The sequence below is a fragment of the Poeciliopsis prolifica genome, unplaced genomic scaffold, assembly GCF_027474105.1.
Source record: "Poeciliopsis prolifica strain line A6 unplaced genomic scaffold, Auburn_PproV2 SCAFFOLD202, whole genome shotgun sequence".
Lineage (NCBI taxonomy): Eukaryota > Metazoa > Chordata > Actinopteri > Cyprinodontiformes > Poeciliidae > Poeciliopsis > Poeciliopsis prolifica.
In genome coordinates, this window is record NW_026562577.1 from 172,501 (window position 1) to 191,674 (window position 19,174).

At 45.7% G+C, this 19,174-nt stretch overlaps 1 protein-coding gene and 1 pseudogene across 1 annotated transcript; both read right to left on the reverse strand.

Annotated features, from left to right (window-relative positions):
• Positions 1–9,171: 9,171 nt before the first annotated feature.
• Positions 9,172–13,985, reverse strand: LOC129356865 (fas apoptotic inhibitory molecule 1-like). The gene is made up of 4 exons (XM_055026408.1): positions 13,180–13,985; positions 11,818–12,046; positions 11,696–11,745; positions 9,172–11,128 (listed from the first exon to the last, which is right to left on the reverse strand). The coding sequence occupies exons 1-4, from the start codon at positions 13,294–13,296 to the stop codon at positions 10,976–10,978; spliced, it is 549 nt and encodes a 182-aa protein (XP_054882383.1). The 5' UTR covers positions 13,297–13,985; the 3' UTR covers positions 9,172–10,975.
• Positions 13,986–14,103: 118 nt separating this feature from the next.
• On the reverse strand, positions 14,104–17,406 carry LOC129356864 (ras-related protein ralB-B-like; annotated as a pseudogene).
• Between the last annotated feature and the right edge of the window lie 1,768 nt (positions 17,407–19,174).

A 19,174-nucleotide genomic window follows, 5' to 3' on the forward strand; every position in this document is an offset into this window, starting at 1 on the left:
ACTTCCTGTTTCTACAGCGTCTAGATCCACTTCTGAGGTTCAGCCGGTTTTCATCTTTATGTCATATTTATCTGATAATTAATGCAGAAAAACTGCTGACCAGATTTTACATCAACAGCAAAATATTTTAAATATGAATTATTTTTAAATCATTAAAAATATATACATTTTAGTTTTTTGAAATGACTATATATGTTTTTAAAACTAAGGCTTAAGATCATTGTGGTTTCTACAATGACTCAGCAGCTGCTTGGTTCCTATGGAGGACTGCTACTGCCAGTAAACAACCGCAAATACTGAAATAAATTAGTGGCTTGATAAAATGATTCATGTGGAAAACATTACATCCAAAAGTCTCAAAATTAAATAGAAAAAAATATTCTACAAATACAGAATCTGAACAAAATAATTATGCAAAGGAAAGTAATTATTTAAAAAATTACATTAGAAATTAAATGGAAAACTAAGTAATATATTTAGTTAGAGTTTATGAATAAAGTTTTGGCAGCACCAGTCCTCCGTAGGCTGCAGCAGCCTCAGGTTTTCTCTGTGCCAGCTGGAGCAGCAACAGCGCAGCCAGCAGGAGGCGCTAACGCACATCCATGTGTCCCAACAGGTAGATGGACCAAACACCTGGACGCGTCTCGCTGCGTCTCCTCACCAGGAAGTATCAACAACAGCTGCGCTGCCTCCAACTCTATAAACAGACTTCCTGTCCGCTAACACAATGCCGCTCGTTAGCTCACGGCGGCTCCCAGGACGGGCCGAGGATGTCACTTCCTGCCACGCGCCGGCTCGCCCCGCCGGGCTCCGGAGCAGAACCGAACCAGGAACAGAAACGTTTACTGCAGGTTTCCAGGCAGAGGCCCGGCCCGGGTCCACTTTCCAAGGTAACGGGCCAGGAGGTTCACTGACTGACAGAGAAGTGACACTTCCTCCTGTGGCTGGTAGAAACCAGAACCAGAACCAGGGAACCAACTGGACCAGCAGACCAGACATGTTTTAGTTTTGCTCTTCTCTATTATGATGAGCAGCAGTATTAGTAGTATTGATAGTATTAATAATAATACTATCTGAACTATTTTCACTTCTCTTTGTTTCTCTTATTTTTTGGTTTCACTTCAAACTTCTTTAATCTTTTATTTACTGTCATTAAGCCTGTCACGATAACAGATTTTGCTGGGCGATAAATTGTCTCAAAAATTCTTGCGATAAACGATAATATTGTTTGAAGACCTTTTTACATTGATTTAATGGAAATTACTTAATAATACATGCGATTTCCTGCCAAAGATAGATACACTTTACTTTCAAAAGACACTTAACACTGGGACTGATACACAAAATAAATAAAACAACCAAAAATAAAATAGATTCTCACTCTCCATTAACAATAAATGTACTTGAATAAAAACTAAACAACATGAAGCCAAAGTGGAAATAAATACTGCATTCAACCAAAAGAGTGCAGATTATGAAGTCTGTATAGTTTATTGCCCTTCAGTAATAATTAGATTTAAATAGAGAAGAATCCGACTGAATGATACAATAGTTCAAACTACAGGATTTTTTACCCTGAACGACAATCTGAGAACGTTCTTCGTTCTGAGATTGTCCCTAGTGTGTTACTGTAGATCGTTGTGTGTTAAGTAGATCGTTGTGTGTTATGGTAGATCGTTGTGTGTTACTGTAGATCGTTGTGTGTTAAGGTAGATCGTTGTGTGTTATGGTAGATCGTTGTGTGTTACTGTAGATCGTTGTGTGTTAAGGTAGATCGTTGTGTGTTAGGTAGATCGTTGTGTGTTATGGTAGATCGTTGTGTGTTACGGTAGATCGTTGTGTGTTACGGTAGATCGTTTTGTGTTACGGTAGATCGTTTGTGTTACGGTAGATCGTTTTGTGTTACGGTAGATCGTTTTGTGTTACAGTAGATCGTCGTTTGTGTTACGGTAGATCGTTGTGTGTTACAGTAGATCGTTGTGTGTTACAGTAGATCGTTGTGTGTTATGGTAGATCGTTTTGTGTTACAGTAGATTGTGTGTTACGGTAGATCGTTGTGTGTTACAGTAGATCGTTGTGTGTTATGGTAGATCGTTGTGTGTTACAGTAGATCGTTGTGTGTTACGGTAGATCGTTGTGTGTTACAGTAGATCGTTGTGTGTTAAGGTAGATCGTTGTGTGTTACGGTAGATCGTTGTGTGTTAAGGTAGATCGTTGAGTGTTACGGTAGATCGTTGTGTGCTATGGTAGCCTGTGTTACGGTAGATCGTTGTGTGTTAAGGTAGATCGTTGTGTGTTACGGTAGATCGTTGTGTGTTAAGGTAGATCGTTGTGTGTTACGGTAGATCGTTGTGTGTTACGGTAGATCGTTTTGTGTTACGGTAGATCGTCTTGTGTTACAGTAGATCGTCATGTGTTACGGTAGATCGTTGTGTGTTACAGTAGATCGTCATGTGTTACGGTAGATCGTTGTGTGTTACGGTAGTGTTACGGTAGATCGTTGTGTGTTAGGTAGATCGTTGTGTGTTAAGGTAGATCGTGTGTTACAGTAGATCGTTGTGTGTTACAGTAGATCGGTGTTATGGTAGATCGTTGTGTGTTACAGTAGATCGTTGTGTGTTATGGTAGATCGTTGTGTGTTACAGTAGATCGTTGTGTGTTATGGTAGATCGTGTGTTACGGTAGATCGTTGTGTGTTACAGTAGATCGTCGTGTGTTACAGTAGATCGTTGTGTGTTACAGTAGATCGTTGTGTTACAGTAGATCGTTGTGTGTTATGGTAGATCGTTGTGTGTTACAGTAGATCGTTGTGTGTTATGGTAGATCGTTGTGTGTTATGGTAGATCGTCGTGTGTTTATGGTAGATCGTCGTGTGTTACGGTAGATCGTGTGTGTTACGTAGATCGTTGTGTGTTATGGTAGATCGTGTGTTACAGTAGTGTGTTATGGTAGATCGTTGTGTGTTAAGGTAGATCGTTGTGTGTTATGGTAGATCGTGTGTGTTTACAGTAGATCGTTGTGTGTTATGGTAGATCGTTGTGTGTATGGTAGATCGTTGTGTGTTATGGTAGATCGTTGTGTGTTATGGTAGATCGTTGTGTGTTATGGTAGATCGTTTGTGTGTTATGGTAGATCGTTGTGTGTTATGGTAGATCGTCGTGTGTGTTAGTAGATCGTCGTGTGTTACGGTAGATCGTTGTGTGTTACTGTAGATCGTTGTGTGTTACTGTAGATCGTTGTGTGTTATGGTAGATCGTTGTGTGTTATGGTAGATCGTTGTGTGTTATGGTAGATCGTTGCTCTGATCTAAATCAAGGATTTATCCAGACTGGGAGAGTGACGCAGCCTGCTGAATGTGACCGGTAGCCAATCAGAAAGCACGGATTCTCCTCCTGCTTTCTGAGGGAAACACGGAGGGAATCCCTAACAGCTGACACGATGCAACCCGAAGTCCAGCAGACATCGGAAACAACATGAATGTTTATTCAACAGTTTGTGCAAAGAAAATATAAATAACTTGGGGAGGAGTTGGAGCAAAATTCTACCAGAAACCCGGAAACTTTTCAGCTGTTCTTCGTTAACGTGACATAAATAGGTTATAATGATTTTCATTCAGTCAGACTGACAGTAGCTACATGCATTGCAGGAAGATTGTAGTAAGGAATTGATTAATGCCTGGTTTCAAAGTTAGTGAACTGGACTTATTATTTTGTGTCCATTGTTGGACACAACACGGTTCGATCAAACCGTTATAGCTCAGCTTTCTGTCGGCTAATGTGTCTCTCAGGTTTTGATAATGGGTCGACAATCGGCGACATCAGATGGTGCAGCGCTTGCTGGGCATTACACTAAGGAAATAAGGAAGGGAGGGTCAGTGGAGTTGAGCCTTTTTTCATTCAGTGTCATCAACAGGAAGAGAAAAAAACAGGAAGAAACGATATAGACGATAATTGAAATGACGTCAATAGTTTTAATTTATTGTGCGATTAATAGATTTATCGTTTATCGCGACAGGCCTACTGTCACTTGTTTGAACATTTACAGTTTAAATTTAACAATGTTTGATCAAACTTTATATTTTCATCTCATTTTAGTAGAAAAACATTTTCTGTTTCTTTTTTACTTTAAGTTTATTTTCATCAAATATTTCCTTCATTTTCTACATCTTAAAAAATTATTTTCACAACTATTACAATTATTATTATTATTATCATTATTGCTAAGCTACAGTTTAATATTTAACATTTTTATTTATATTTTTCCTTTTACATTTAATTTTTTCTTTCTCATGTTTTTTTATTTTTTAATACTAATAATTTTACGATGATTAACTTTCTTACATTTACATATTTAGGATTTAGGATTTTAAATTTCCTAATGTTCAACAATTTACAAATTTTTCATAAATAATTCCCTTCTTCAAACATGTCATATATTCATATTAATATTAAATAATATATTTTAAGGTTATATGTTTATTGTTATGAATTATTGTGGTTATTATTGATACAACTAAACATTTTACTTTTGAAATATTTTTTGATAAATCTTCTTATTTCAACGTTTTCTCATCGTTTTTTACTTATTAATTTTCTCTTTATTTTCTGATCATTTTTTTATTTTATTTATGATTTTTTCCACTAAATTGTTTTATTTTTATGTTGTTTTCATTGGCTGTCTTGTTTCTGCAGTTCTGTGACCTCTGACCTCTCAAGAACTGGACCCAAACATTCAGAACCAGAACTCTGAAACAAAGTACTTCCTGTTGGCTGATGCGTTTAAGGACCAGAGAAACTGTCGTATTTTCCATATTCTCTAAATAACCTGAAGTGGGATTAAATAAGAGTCACTGCAGCTGCTTCCGCTCAGGTTCATCAGCTTTACAACCGGCCTCAAAGCGGCGCCTGACTCCACCAATCAGGCGGCGCCTGACTCCACCAATCAGGCGGCGCCTGACTCCACCAATCAGGCGGCTCCGTGCTGCTGCGATGCTTTCCAGACGAAACATCTGGAACATCATCAGGGCCGATAATCTGGGCAGATTAACACAAACTAATCCCAGTTCAGCTCTGACTGGTTGAACTGGGATCCAGAGGCTGCTGCTGCTCACCAGTCCAGATGTTCCTACTGGATCCAACATCTGCCCCCATAATCCCATCAGGATCCACTGAGCGCGCTCAGTACACTGCGGCCTGGCAGTGACTCATCATCATCATCATCATCATCAGCAGCAGCAGCAGCAGCAGCAGCAGCTGCAGCAGCAGCTGCAGCATCATCTTCCTCTGGAGGACAGACGCTCTGATGTTACATAACGGCCTGAAGCTGCTTTACTGCTGCTCAGGTTACACAACCAGAACCGGAACCGGATCAGACTGCAGAACTGGAAATCAAATGAAAAAACTCAAAGCGTCATGAAGATTAAGGCAGTTTTGCTCTGGAACTCCTGGTTGCCGTGGTGATTCCCTCCTTTTCCGGGGCCAAAGGTCAAAGTCACAAACATTTATCTGGGTCTACAGAGTTCTGAACAGAACCTTCAGGTCCAGCTGCCGGAGAACTGCTGATCTGATGGGTTCAGGTCCGTCTGATGCTAATGCTAAACGCTCTGACAATGCTAAAGTCAAATGTTCTGCTAATAATACATGCCATGCTAATGCTAAGCACTGTTCTAATGCTGATCACTGTGCTAATGCTAAGCACTGTGCTAATGCTAAGCACTGTTCTAATGCTGATCACTGTGCTAATGCTAAGCACTGTGCTAATGCTAAGCACTGTGTTAATGCTGATCACTGTGCTAATGCTAAGCACTGTGCTAATGCTAAGCACTGTGCTAACGCTAAGCACTGTGTTAATGCTGATCACTGTGCTAATGCTAAGCACTGTGCTAATGCTAAGCACTGTGCTAACGCTAAGCACTGTGTTAATGCTGATCACTGTGCTAATGCTGATCACTGTGCTAATGCTAAGCACTGTGCTAATGCTAAGCACTGTGTTAATGCTGATCACTGTGCTAATGCTAAGCACTGTGCTAATGCTAAGCACTGTTCTAATGCTGATCACTGTGCTAATGCTAAGCACTGTGTTAATGCTGATCACTGTGCTAATGCTAATCACTGTGCTAATGCTAATCACTGTGCTAATGCTAAGCACTGTGCTAATGCTAAGCCTGTGCTAATGCTAGCACTGTGCTAATGCTAAGCACTGTGCTAATGCTAAGCACTGTGCTAACGCTAAGCACTGTGTTAATGCTGATCACTGTGCTAATGCTGATCACTGTGCTAATGCTAAGCACTGTGCTAATGCTAAGCACTGTGTTAATGCTGATCACTGTGCTAATGCTAAGCACTGTGCTAATGCTAAGCACTGTGCTAATGCTAAGCACTGTGCTAATGCTGATCACTGTGCTAATGCTAAGCACTGTGTTAATGCTAAGCACTGTGCTAATGCTAAGCACTGTGCTAATGCTAAGCACTGTGCTAATGCTAAGCAGAATGTTGGTTTAACTCCAACATTCTGGACCTGAACCAGGTGCATTTATGTTAGGACTGATTTTAGTTGTCATGGTTACATAAGGAACCGGTTCTGGTCGTTTCCAGCAGAACCAGGCAGCACCACAGTGTGTATTTAAGCAGAACCTCAGCCGGGTTCTGGTTCTTTATGTAGCTTCAGAAACAGAAACTTGAGATCCAGGCTGAGAGGAAACAAAGGCTGACGGTGAACAAACAGCAGCCGGGCCAACTGGGTCATACGGCCCGGCAGAACAAAGGTCTGCTCAGCTGCCGCGTCCTCTCTGGACCTGGTACTGAACAGGAAGGGCCCGCTTCAGGATGGACAGACCAGCAAACAACAATGAAGATTCCTGTGAGGTTCTGGAGGAAACAGCAGCTGCAGCAGCCGGGCTTCTGCTTGGACTGGGCCAGCAGAACCAACTGGACCAGCAGAACCAACTGGACCAGCAGAACCAACCGGGCCAGCAGAACCAACTGGACCAGCAGAACCAACTGGACCAGCAGAACCAACCGGGCCAGCAGAACCAACTGGACCAGCAGAACCAACTGGGCCAGCAGAACCAACAGAGCCTCAGCTCTAATTAAACTGGTCATTAAGTTCTGGCCCGCAGCATCACGGCCTGCCAGACTGCGAGTCAATGCAAAACATCGCGATATTTACGATTTTTGTAACTGCTGTTCATGCAGGACAGCAGTTACAAAACTGAACTGAATTCAATCAGATCATCAAACCTATTGATTTGTATCCATGCATTCATATAAAAATATACAATCAATGGAAAACAATAACAGAGGTTTTAAAATATCGATAAAATTTATCACGATAAACGATACGAAATCTGTTCAGACCAGAACGGAGAGCCTCAGTGACCCGGGCGGGTCAAGCATGTTCAGAACCAACCCAGAGCAGTAACACACACACACACACACACACACACACACACACACACACACACACACACACACACACACACCTGCGGCTCTCAGCAGCAGCAGGATGCGCAGCAGCCCGGCGGGCCTGCAGAACCCGCATCTCTCCTCGGTCCTACCTTCGATGGCGATGACGTGCTCCCGGATCTGGTTCTGCAGCAGCGGCTCCTCCACCCGCTCCAGCAGCTCGTAGATGGAGTAGATGTTCGGGTGCACCGACTCGAACCTCTGGATCTCGGATCGGATGGCGGCCGAGTTGGCCAGATGCAGCTGGTAGTTCATCCTGACGGGGGAGACGCGGCTCCAGGGACGGCTTCAGGCTTTCTGGGAACGACAGTAACAATAATCCCGGACTCAGCTCTACATCCCGGGCAGGAGAACCGGGGTCCCTCCAGCGGCGGCGGCCAGATGGCAGCTACAGTCCGGGGAAGGCTACTTGTCCCCGGGGCTCCCCGCGTTCCTGCTCCGCTGCGGTGACGGATGTGCGGGAGGCGACGGAGCTCCGCTGCCCCATATCCTTCCAGGCCGGGCTGGATGACCGGGCCGCTGGGAGACCTGCAGCCGGATTACACGGAGCTTCCAGCGGAACTTTGAGTCATAACTGGCCGGAGGAGGAGGACGACAAACGGCCTGGTGGATGCTAGCTGGCTAAAGCTAACTAGCTGTAGCTCCCAGCAGCTACAGCTGGTAAACCTGGAGGAAACCTGGGAAAAGTCGCCGAATTCCAGGGGCGAGAGTCGGACTCACATCAGGCCAGAGAGCGGGCTTCAACCGCAGACAGCATGCGGGAACAGAGCCGCGGGTCGGTAATCCGTGCGGGGCGAGTTTGGAACCTGGCTCCTTGTTTTGTCTCCTTGCGCTTAAAAAGCGCCGGAAACCTTCCCGGTTCGGCTGGAAACTTAGCGGAGGGAGCCCACAGGAGGTACCGGGTGACCCAGGACGACCGAACCGGGTCAAAGCGTCAAGTTTGTCCCGCAACAGAAGCCAAACAGTCTTCCTGTACCGCTTCCTCAGCGCGGTGAGCTCCGTCCTGGATACACCGAAGATCCCAGCCGGGATTTCCTCCAGGACCGTCAACACGCGCCGCCAAACAAACACATCCGGTTTGGCCTTTCAAAATACAACAGCTCAGTTTACATTCTAGTTTCACCAACTGGTTTATCCTGATTGATTTCTGGTGATTTCAGCCAAAATCAACTCTGTTTGTTTTATTGATTTAGTTTCTTCTAATTAAATCAATACATTGAAATAAAATTTAATTTCAGTTCCATTAAACTTGAATCAACGCAGGTTTTACTTTGGGCCAAATAATCAACTTCATCTCATTTAATCCAACTGAAACTATTGATTTAATCAAAATTGTTTTTTTTTATCATTTTAGGTCAATAAATTCAGTTTTTGGTTCTGCTGGCTTTCAAACAGACCGGACCAGTTTAACTCAGATTATTGATATTTCTGTTAAATCAGTTTGTGTTGAATCGCCAAAACTTCAGCACGTTTCATTTTCAGTTTATTTCCAGTCAGTTTAAAACCTAAATGTTCTGACTCAGTCCGGTTTGTTTTCTTTGACGTCTGTTAATGTGTTCATTAACGGGAGTTAGTGAACACATGAACTGTTCAGGTGGTTTAATTTTGGTTCATTGAAGTCAAACTTTATATGCTGTAATCCAGACTATAAACCAACATTAATGTTAGATTCTGTATTGATCAGTTATTTTCACGCAGCAGACAAAGATTAAAGCTACATCTGTTTTTATTTAGTCAGAAATTACACAACTAAATGGGTGTTGAGCTTTTATTTTGAAGGTCCGTCCAGTCGTGTTCCGGTTTTCCCGCCGTTCTGCTGAACAGCTGCATTCGGACAGATGGAGACTGCGCAAAGATGACCTCTGCCATGACAACCAGACATTAACGGCCTTTCAAAATAAAATCCCAGCAGAGGAGATACAGCTTTATTGGAGTCGGAAAAGAAAAACAAGATCTAGTTCAGGGGTCACCAACCCGGGGCCCGCAGGGACCTTTTCAGGCGCCCGCGGAGCCACTTCTAAAAATAGCCATTATCATTAGGGACCAAAAAATAATTTAATTAAATGTTTTTACATTGAAGTAATGACGTTTGTTTATATTTAGAGTTCAAAAGAGGAAAATGATAAAAACGTTTAAAATAAATTGCTTTCTGTATAAAACTCTTTCCTGCTGTTCAAGTTCAGAACCTGCAGCTGCACTCTGCATACCTTGACATTTTCCTTTAAGTAAAGAAAGAAAAGAATAACTTCTTATTATTGAACCCTATTTACTATTAACAAAATTGTGAAGAAAAAATAAATAAATTGTGCCAAAACATGTTATTCGTAGCGCATCTGGGAATCAACACCTGAACCTCTTTCCGAGATGAGGAGGCTTCGCTTCCATGTCTTTATTATTTAGCATCGTCTGGATAAAATCCGCTGCTCTTGGTTCAGGTTTGTGCTGATTTTTGCGCATTGGAGAGGAGCTTGTGCTCTTGCAGGTCAGGTGCAGTGATAGTTTTAGCCAGCGGGATCCGTCAGCTGTTCGGTTCGCCAAACCAGAACAAAGCTATAAACCTGCGACCCGCCAGAACCGCGCAGACTGTCAGAAGCTCAGGCTGAACGTAGAACAGGAGGTTCAAACCCAACTGGTTCATTTTTAGCTTGCAGAAAAACACAAAGCCGTTAAATGAATAAAAGCAAACTGACCAATAAGACTGAGGCTTTGGGTTCCCCACCTCATCCCTCAGACTGACAGCTTTGTGTGTTTAATATGTTTTGACACAAAAGATATTTTATTTCCACAATTTTGCTAATAGAACAGATGGTTAGATAATAAAACTATAACTCTTCTTTTTTATTGAAAGGAACATGTCAAGGTACTCAGTGCAGCTGCAGGTGTTACTGCAACAATCATCAGTTTGATTTGGTTTATTTCAGTCACTTGTTGTCAGTTTAGAATCACAGAGAAAAACTCCAAAAGGAATCAAACGTAAAACTCTGTGAGCTAAAAACTTCTGATCACATAATAGCGATTAATTATCATGGTAAATTATTACTGATAACTATTGTTAGTGGTCCTGACATTAATATGATCATATATATATATACTTATATATACTGTATTAAACAAGTAGTCCTTCGTGTTGCTCTGTACCCGTGAAGAAGCTCCCAGTCCCACAAAGTTTTGGTGACCCCTGCTCTACTGGTTCTGGTTCTGGTTCTGGTCCATCTCTACTGGTCCTGGTTCTGGTTCTGGTCCATCTCTACTGGTTCTAGTTCTGGTTCTGGTCCATCTCTACTGGTTCTGGTTCTGGTCCATCTCTACTGGTTCTAGTTCTGGTTCTGGTCCATCTCTACTGGTTCTGGTTCTGGTCCATCTCTACTGGTTCTAGTTCTGGTTCTGGTCCATCTCTACTGGTCCTGGTTCTGGTTCTGGTCCATCTCTACTGGTCCTGGTTCTGGTTCTGGTCCATCTCTACTGGTCCTGGTTCTGGTTCTGGTCCATCTCTACTGGTCCTGGTTCTGGTTCTAGTTCTGGTTCTGGTCCGGCTCTGCAGGTGGGCCCAGCAGCAGGCTGTGTTGGACGCCGTTCTTCTTCTTGGCGCCGCCGGTGGCCTTGATGCAGCAGCTGTGACCCCCCAGGGTGAAGCGGGTCTCAGTGCCGTCGTCCACAAACTGTCCCTGAGGACAGACAGGAGGACATTTACATCTAAAATTGATTATTGGTACCCAGAGGGAAATTGCTTCAAATAAAAATAAATATTTTCATAAACTAAATTACCCTCAAGTAAAAAAATCGTAATATAATTTAAATACCAATAAATTTAAAACAATTCAATAAAACAGTAGAAGCAAAATTTAGAAAAAGAATATTAAATATGTCTGTAAGGAAAAATAAAAAAGCAAAATAATTAAGAAAATGAAAATAAATTACTTCAATAAGTTTAAAATCAAAACCCATATTTAATAAATTTATGAATTTAGTGATTTAATCACCGACTTGTTCAATATTATGGTTTCCTGCCAACAATAACTGAAGATTTAAACATTTAATTCCCTTTGAAACGTTTCTCAGTTGTAACTAAATAACTAAATCATTAAATCGTCACTTTAATTCATTACTTTAAAAGCCTCATTAAATCAATAAACAGCTCAATTATTAATTCAATGCCAGTTCCTGCCGTGGCCTCATGGTGGCGCTCCGGCTCCAGCTCCAGTTCCGGTTCTGGATCCGGTTCCGGTTCTCACCGTTGTCTCCACTTTCTGCCCGTTGCACCAAACGTCCATGGTGTCCTTCTCTGTGGGACACAACACAGTCAGTCAGGACCGGTCGGTGTTCAGGTCGACCTCTGACCTCTGTCTGGACTCACCCAGGACGACCCGGCAGTCCTTCCCGTCCACCTGGACCACCCAGGTCTTGGTGGTCTTGGCTCTGTGGTCGATGAACTTCTGCAGGCTCTTCCCGCCGACGTCCAGCGAGTATTGGTAGGCGAAGCCGCCGACGGCCTGGATGTGGACGGCGGCCTTGGTGCCGGCGGCGCCCAGACGGAACGACTCCGTCCCCACCAGCTTGAACATCCAGTCCTTCCGGATCACTTCCTGCACAGCAGACGAGTTCATCCTCTCACCACCACACAGGAGCCAAGACAAGCTGAGTCTGCTCAACGCCACACGATGGAAACTCAACCACACAACCGAAGCGTCCGCCGTCCCGTACCAGGACAAAGTCCACACTGGTCCTCTGACCTGGAGGTGGACCAACCAGTGAGTCTCCACTCCAACGTCCAGGACTGAACTCACCTGGATCCTCCACAGATCCTCCTGGAGGATCTACGACCCTGACCTGTCAGGCCAGAGGACCGTCTCCTGAGACCAGAACTTCACCTTGTCCAGGACGTCTCCTGAGTCCAGGACGTCTCCTGAGTCCAGGACGTCTCCTGAGTCCAGGACGTCTCCTGAGACCAGAACTTCACCTTGTCCAGGACGTCTCCTGACTTCAGGACGTCTCCTGAGTCCAGGACCTCTCCTGAGTCCAGGACGTCTCCTGAGTCCAGGACGTCTCCTGACTTCAGGACGTCTCCTGAGTCCAGGACGTCTCCTGAGTCCAGGACGTCTCCTGAGTCCAGGACGTCTCCTGACTTCAGGACGTCTCCTGAGTCCAGGACGTCTCCTGAGACCAGAACTTCACCTTGTCCAGGACGTCTCCTGACTTCAGGACGTCTCCTGACTTCAGGACGTCTCCTGAGTCCAGGACGTCTCCTGACTCCAGGACGTCTCCTGAGTCCAGGACGTCTCCTGACTCCAGGACGTCTCCTGACTCCAGGACGTCTCCTGAGTCCAGGACGTCTCCAGTACCTGTTTACTGGTTTCCTACTGGGTTCCAGCTTCTACCAGCGCTGGTCCAACTGGACCTGCAGTCTGCCACCATGACATCATCGACACAGGAAGCCCAGACGGTCCAATCAGCAGTCCTGACAAGTTCTCCAGAACCTCAGTGGTTGGACCAACCCGGTCCAGTTGGGTTTCAGTCAATGGATGGATGTCTCCATCATGAAACCGCCACCAGAACCTCACCGAACTCCCAGAAACCCGGTTCTGATGGGTTTGCTGCTTCTGCCTCACTTTGGACTCTTGGGCAGTTTCAAGCCTGGCCGTGACGTCACACTGAGCCCTATCCGGTCCGAGTTCTGACCGTCCTTTCAGTGAGGTCAGAACCAGCTGTCAGAACTTACCGTCCCGTTCACGTAGACGACCCGTTTCCCCGTGGTGGTTCCGTGAGCGAACTCGACCCGGTACACGCCGTCGCTCAGAGCCACGTCCCACACGGCCACGGCGTCTCCGCACGGCATCCTGGACCGAACCGGGCCGGTTCTGAGCAGCTGCGAGGGCAGGAACCGGGTCCTGCAGCCTCAGCAGGAGCGTGATTACAGTAAGAGGCTTAGAGGAGGAGTCACCGCGAACCGGCCGCTGTCCTCCGAACCGGCCGCTGTCCTCCGAACCGGCCGCTGTCCTCCGAACCGGCCGCTGTCCTCCGAACCGGCCGCTGTCCTCCGAACCGGCCGCTGTCCTCCGAACCGGCTGGATCTCAGCCGAACCGATCTCAGCCTCAGGAGGCGGCCTGAGCCTGCAGCCGGATCCGAACCAGCAGCAAACTGGATCAGCTGCCATAAAACTGGAGCGGAGAATTTCCGTCCCATTCAGCTTCAACAGCGAGGAAACAGCGCCACCTGGTGGCCAGAGCGAGACCTGCCGCACCTTTAAGATGTAAAATACTGAAGATTTGATTCATTCAAGTGCAGAATATCAACAATAAATTACACTATTTAAATACAGTAAAATGCATTTCACATCGAAAATAATCAAGGATTTATTAAATATTATCAAAAATAAAATATATTGAAACATTTTTAATTTCTCCCCCTTTTATCATTATTTTCACATTTCTGATTATAAAAAGTTGAACCTTTTTAAGGTTAGTCATTTTTAATAACTCATCTTTTATTTTACATAATTCAATATATACATATTAAACTGTTGTTATCATTTCTACATAAAGTCTATTTTTAGATGTGATATTCCTGCTTCTTGCTGAAGATTATTTTTAGTATTTTACAGTAAATATTTGGACTCATTTTGAAGGGAAATTAGAGAGAAAATCTTTTTTCTAACAGAACTTGATTTAATCAGATATAAACAATATTGAGTGTTGGTGCAGAATAATAACAACAATAATAATAATAAAATAATATTCCTATTTCCCAGAGAAGCTGGAAGCAGAGTTCCCTCAGAGTCCCATTCTGTGGCATGATTACAGAGTTTAACATGAAGCTTGATTGGAGACAGGGTCAGAGGTCACCAGAGGTCACCAGGGTGCAGACAAGTGTTTCAGAGCCTCAGGAATGTGAGCAGAGATAAATGAGGCGAGCGTGGCGGTCAGAGCGTGGCGGTCAGAGCGCAGCGTGGCGGTCAGAGCGCAGCGTGGCGGTCAGAGCGCAGCGTGGCGGTCAGAGCGCAGCGTGGCGGTCAGAGCGCAGCGTGGTGGTCAGAGCGCAGCGTGGCGGTCAGAGTGTGGCGGTCAGAGTGTGGCGGTCTGAGCGCGCTCAGTTCCACCTAGAGCACACAGCAGCGCCTCTTCTTCCTGCCGCCGCTCGGCCCGTTCTCTTTGCTCTCCGCCATTTTCTTCTTACGGACTTCCCTCATGAGGTCGAAGAACACCTGCAAGGGGAGGGCAAAGGTCAGGCGGCTGCAGCGGCAGAGGGCAGAGGCGGTCCCCCACCACAGCGCTCACCTTGTCCACGTTGGCTCTGGTCTTGGCCGACGTCTCGACGTACGGGACGCCCCAGCCGGACGCCTTGGCCGTGCCGTCGTCCACGCTCACCTGGCGCCGGTCCTCCAGGTCCGACTTGTTCCCGACCACCAGCAGCGGGATCGCTTCCTCCTCCTTCACCCGGACGATCTGCTCCCTGCAACCAGCAGGCACACGGCCTAGTTAAAGCCCGCAGACAGGGTGAGCCACCCGGTGTCTATCACAGCACAGCGCTGCTTCTGATTGGCTCCTCCCCAAAACATCACCGCCTCCGTTTTCACGGCAGATTAGTTGAAGATTAGAGAAAAAATGATTTCTGTTTTTAACTAAGAGATTTAATTTGGTTTTTTAAATGTAATCGATTTTTTACAGGAGCAGTCTAGAGAGAAAAAATTACATTTATGATTCAAAAGTCAGAAATTCATAGAAAAAAAATGGTTTTGAAATTCTACAATGTCTGAGATTAATGATGATGATGATGCGTAACAACGAGGACGTTCTGAACCTAACAGGTTGGAACAGCAAGTCGATTAAATCATTAAAAGAAAGCAGCTGGAGAATGTGGGCAGGATGGGAGTTCCGTAGAACCAGAGGAGGGATGACAGACATGGCAACATGTCAGGCGGCTCCTTGCTGGATGACAGACATGGCAACATGTCAGGCGGCTCCTTGCGGATGACAGACATGGCAACATGTCGGGCGGCTCCTTGCTGGATAACAGACATGGCAACATGTCAGGCTCCTTGCTGGATGACAGACATGGCAACATGTCGGGCGGCTCCTTGCTGGATGACAGACATGGCAACTTGTCGGGCGGCTCCTTGCTGATGACAGACATGGCAACATGTCAGGCGGCTCCTTGCTGGATAACAGACATGGCAACATGTCAGGCGGCTCCTTGCTGATGACAGACATGGCAACATGTCGGGCGGCTCCTTGCTGGATGACAGACATGGCAACTTGTCGGGCGGCTCCTTGCTGATGACAGACATGGCAACATGTCAGGCGGCTCCTTGCTGATGACAGACATGGCAACATGTCAGGCGCTTCTTGCTGGATGACAGACATGGCAACATGTCGGCGGCTCCTTGCTGGATAACAGACATGGCAACATGTCAGGCGGCTCCTTGCTGATGACAGACATGGCAACATGTCGGGCGGCTCCTTGCTGATGACAGGACTGGACTTTCTGCTTCGTGTTCAGTTTACGGTTGAAGTTATTAAAACGTCTCTTCACAGTGAATTTGACATAAATTCCTTCATTTGGCCAGAAACCTTGAGACAAACGATTGAATCGATTCGTGAAACGGAGTGGAGTCAGACGCTCTGCTCTGGTTCTGGTACCGGACCCAGACCCCTGTGTTACCCCGGTGACGGGTCAGACCTGAACTCGGTTATGGCGGTGAAGGACTCGTGCTCGGTGATGGAGAAGACGAGCAGGAAGCCCTCGCCGCAGCGGAAGTAGTTGTCCCTGATGGCGGCGTAGTCCTCCTGCCCGCCGTGTCCAGGATGTCGATCTGGACCTCCTCCCCGTCCAGAACCACCTTCTTCCTGTAGCTGTCTGCCTTGGTGGGCTCGTAGTCCTCCACGAACTGCGACAGAGCGGACAGACAGCTCACAGAAGCCAGGGGCATTATGGGAAACGTAGTGAGAGGCTCACCTCGTCGTACATGAACTGCAGCGTCAGCGCCGACTTGCCCACGCCGCCGCTGCCCACCATGATGACCTTGTGGAGGGTCAGCGAGTTCTGGCCCTTATTCTTACCGGAGGACATGGTTCCAGTCCGGTCGGTCCAGCTGGGACAGAATCAGAACCGGTCCTGACACCAAACCAGGACTCGGCTCCTCTGGAAGCTGATGGACTCAAACCAAACGAAACTTCCTGCACAGAAACACAAGCAGTCAGACATCAACAGCACCGGACCGGGTCGAAGAGGTTCTACTGGACCCTGGAACAGTTACAGGTCTGGAAGAACGTCCCAGGTCAAAGTTCACGGGGGACTGGCTCCAGTCAGAGCGCAACGTTTCTGTTCTAGAGTCATCAGAACACGTCCCACTAGTTCTGGAGCCGTGGTACTGATCCAGTGTCAGTCTGGGCCTGGAGCTGCTGTGGAATGACCCACTTGACCTTATCAGTGGGGCCAGTGGGGGGCGACCCAACCAGCGTGAGCAGCCAGGCCAGAACCAGTACCGGCTCAGCTGTGACCCGGAACGGTCCAGTGATCAGAATCAGGAACTGTGGCGTCACTCAGTTTCCTCTGAACCAGCAGCTGGAAACCAGTTTCTAAACACTCTGCTGCACATTCCCGCCTTCAGCGGCAGCGGCGCCTCTGATTGGCTCAGACTGGCAGCAGAACTCCCCTCCGAAGGCTCCTATTGGCTGCTCACCCAGTCACTCTGAGCCCTGCGTTTGCTAGCCAGTTCGGCAGCAACAGATAACGCTTCTCTACTCGGGATACTCGAGTTAAAATAGACCGGTAAACGCTCCTTTCTGCGGCATGGAGAGCCCGACAGTGACCGAAACAACCTTGAGGAACTCCGGTGACTCACCCGCTGCCGTGTTTCCCCTCCGTCCTCCAGAAACCCGTCTGAGAAAACTTTTACAAGTTGATCATCAGACTGAGCGCCCCACCTTTACCCGGACCTACACTGATCGTCTATATCCGCGAAGATGAGTCCTCTGAGCAAGAACCTGTCTGAGACGGGAATTCTGACCGCCTCTGGTTACTATAGGACCAAACAAGAAGTCTAATAAGCCGCAGTTAAAACAAATATTGTTCTTATTGTTGATTAAACCACAGAGACACGAAATAACTCTGGGGCAGCTTAGTGAAATGACTTCCAACAGAATTAAAAGTGTAGTGATACATCTTTCCGTTCATTCTCGGATAGGCACAGATATCATTAACAGGAAGTGATGTCACGGAGTTCCCTTTTCTTAAAAAGTTAGTTAAACCACGAAAAAATTACAATAAATCTACGAAAAGTAAAGTTACTGTCAGGCAAAAACATATTTAATAAAAACCGCATACATTTAGATTAATTAAATATGAACTTTAAATTGTATTCTGTTCCTATTTTAAAAAGAATTAATGAATTTTCAAAGAAAAAAAAAAAACAAAACGTAAATGTGAAGTAAAATAGATTTGAATGAAAAATTTACTTACATTAACATGACTGTGTTCAATAAAAAGAAAAAAACTCCCCAAAACAACAACAATAACAATGAAAAGAATGCAATACAAAAATTAGAGGAAAATTACAAATTTTACAGAAAAACCTAAATTATATTACTAGGTAAAATTAAATGAAATGAGATATATTAAGATACTTGCATTCCTAAACATTGTCGTTTTATTTTCTCAATTTTAATGTGAAGATAAACTGCAAAATCCCTCGTGGGTTCCTGATTATTGCAGAAATAATATTTGTAGCAATATAAAATGCAAATGCTTAGATTTTAGTAAGCACAATTAAAACTAGGAATCTCTAATAAAATACATTCAGATGTTAAAAGGTTTTAATTATTGGACTAAAACTTAGAAATGGATGAAGCTGATATTGCCAGCTTCCGGTCTGCAGTTCCGAGTGACGGACCGAAGATGGCGCCATTTCCTTCCTTGTGGATTCTGAGCGCAGCTTCAATCAACTCAAGTTCCTCCGCTGCTGCGCATGCCCAGTGGCTTCCACAACCCAGAGGCGTTTGCATGCGGCTCTGGGTTGTGACAGCAGCATGTGGGAGGTCAGAGGTCAACGCGGCTTCATTTGGTTGACAGGTTTTACTACCAAATATCGGGCTGAGTCCTGCGCTGCCATTGGCTGAAGCTACTGGCTCGTTTGGATATTTGGGCCCAGCAGAACCAGGCTGGGTTTCTTTCTACTGCAGAACCAGCAATAGAACCGGGCTTGGACTGGTTCTGCTGGTCAGCAGCCAATCAGAGAAGATGAAAGAATTAAAAAAACCATTTAATGATTTTAGTCTGAAGCTGAACGACCATGAGACATGGTGGTGGCAGCATCATGCAGTGGATGGTTCAGACTAACCATCTGGACTGTATTGTAGAGGGGCCTAGTCAAAGTCAAGGGGGTGTAGAAAAAATGTACTCTGCACTTTCAACTGTATTTCTGTCACTGATGTTGTGAAACCAGGTGGTTTCTGGCTGTAACCCCCAGCATGATGCTGCCACCACCAACATCCGGGAACTTTGGGACTCAAACCTGAAAACTGCACCGCTTTGAAACCAGCAGGGCTTTTCCCTCCCTCCTTCTCTCTCTCTCTCTCTCTCTCTCTCTCTCCGATTGGCCCGCCCCCCGGGCCCCCCGGCCCCCCTCCTCCTCTATATAACTCCTGGCGGCTCTTGGACTCTCCAGTTTTACGCACGGCAGGAGGAAACGCTCCTGCGCTGCTCTTGAGGCTGCTCT

Excerpts from the sequence above, each read along its gene's own strand:
- LOC129356865 (XM_055026408.1), bottom strand. The coding sequence starts at position 13,296 with ATGCCGTGCGGAGACGCCGTGGCCGTGTGGGACGTGGCTCTGAGCGAC. Across the intron at positions 11,746-11,817 it reads GGACTGCCGGGTCGTCCTGG|AGAAGGACACCATGGACGTT; the intron begins GTGAGTCCAGAC and ends TGTGTCCCACAG. Across the intron at positions 11,129-11,695 it reads GGCAGAAAGTGGAGACAACG|GGACAGTTTGTGGACGACGG; the intron begins GTGAGAACCGGA and ends GTCTGTCCTCAG.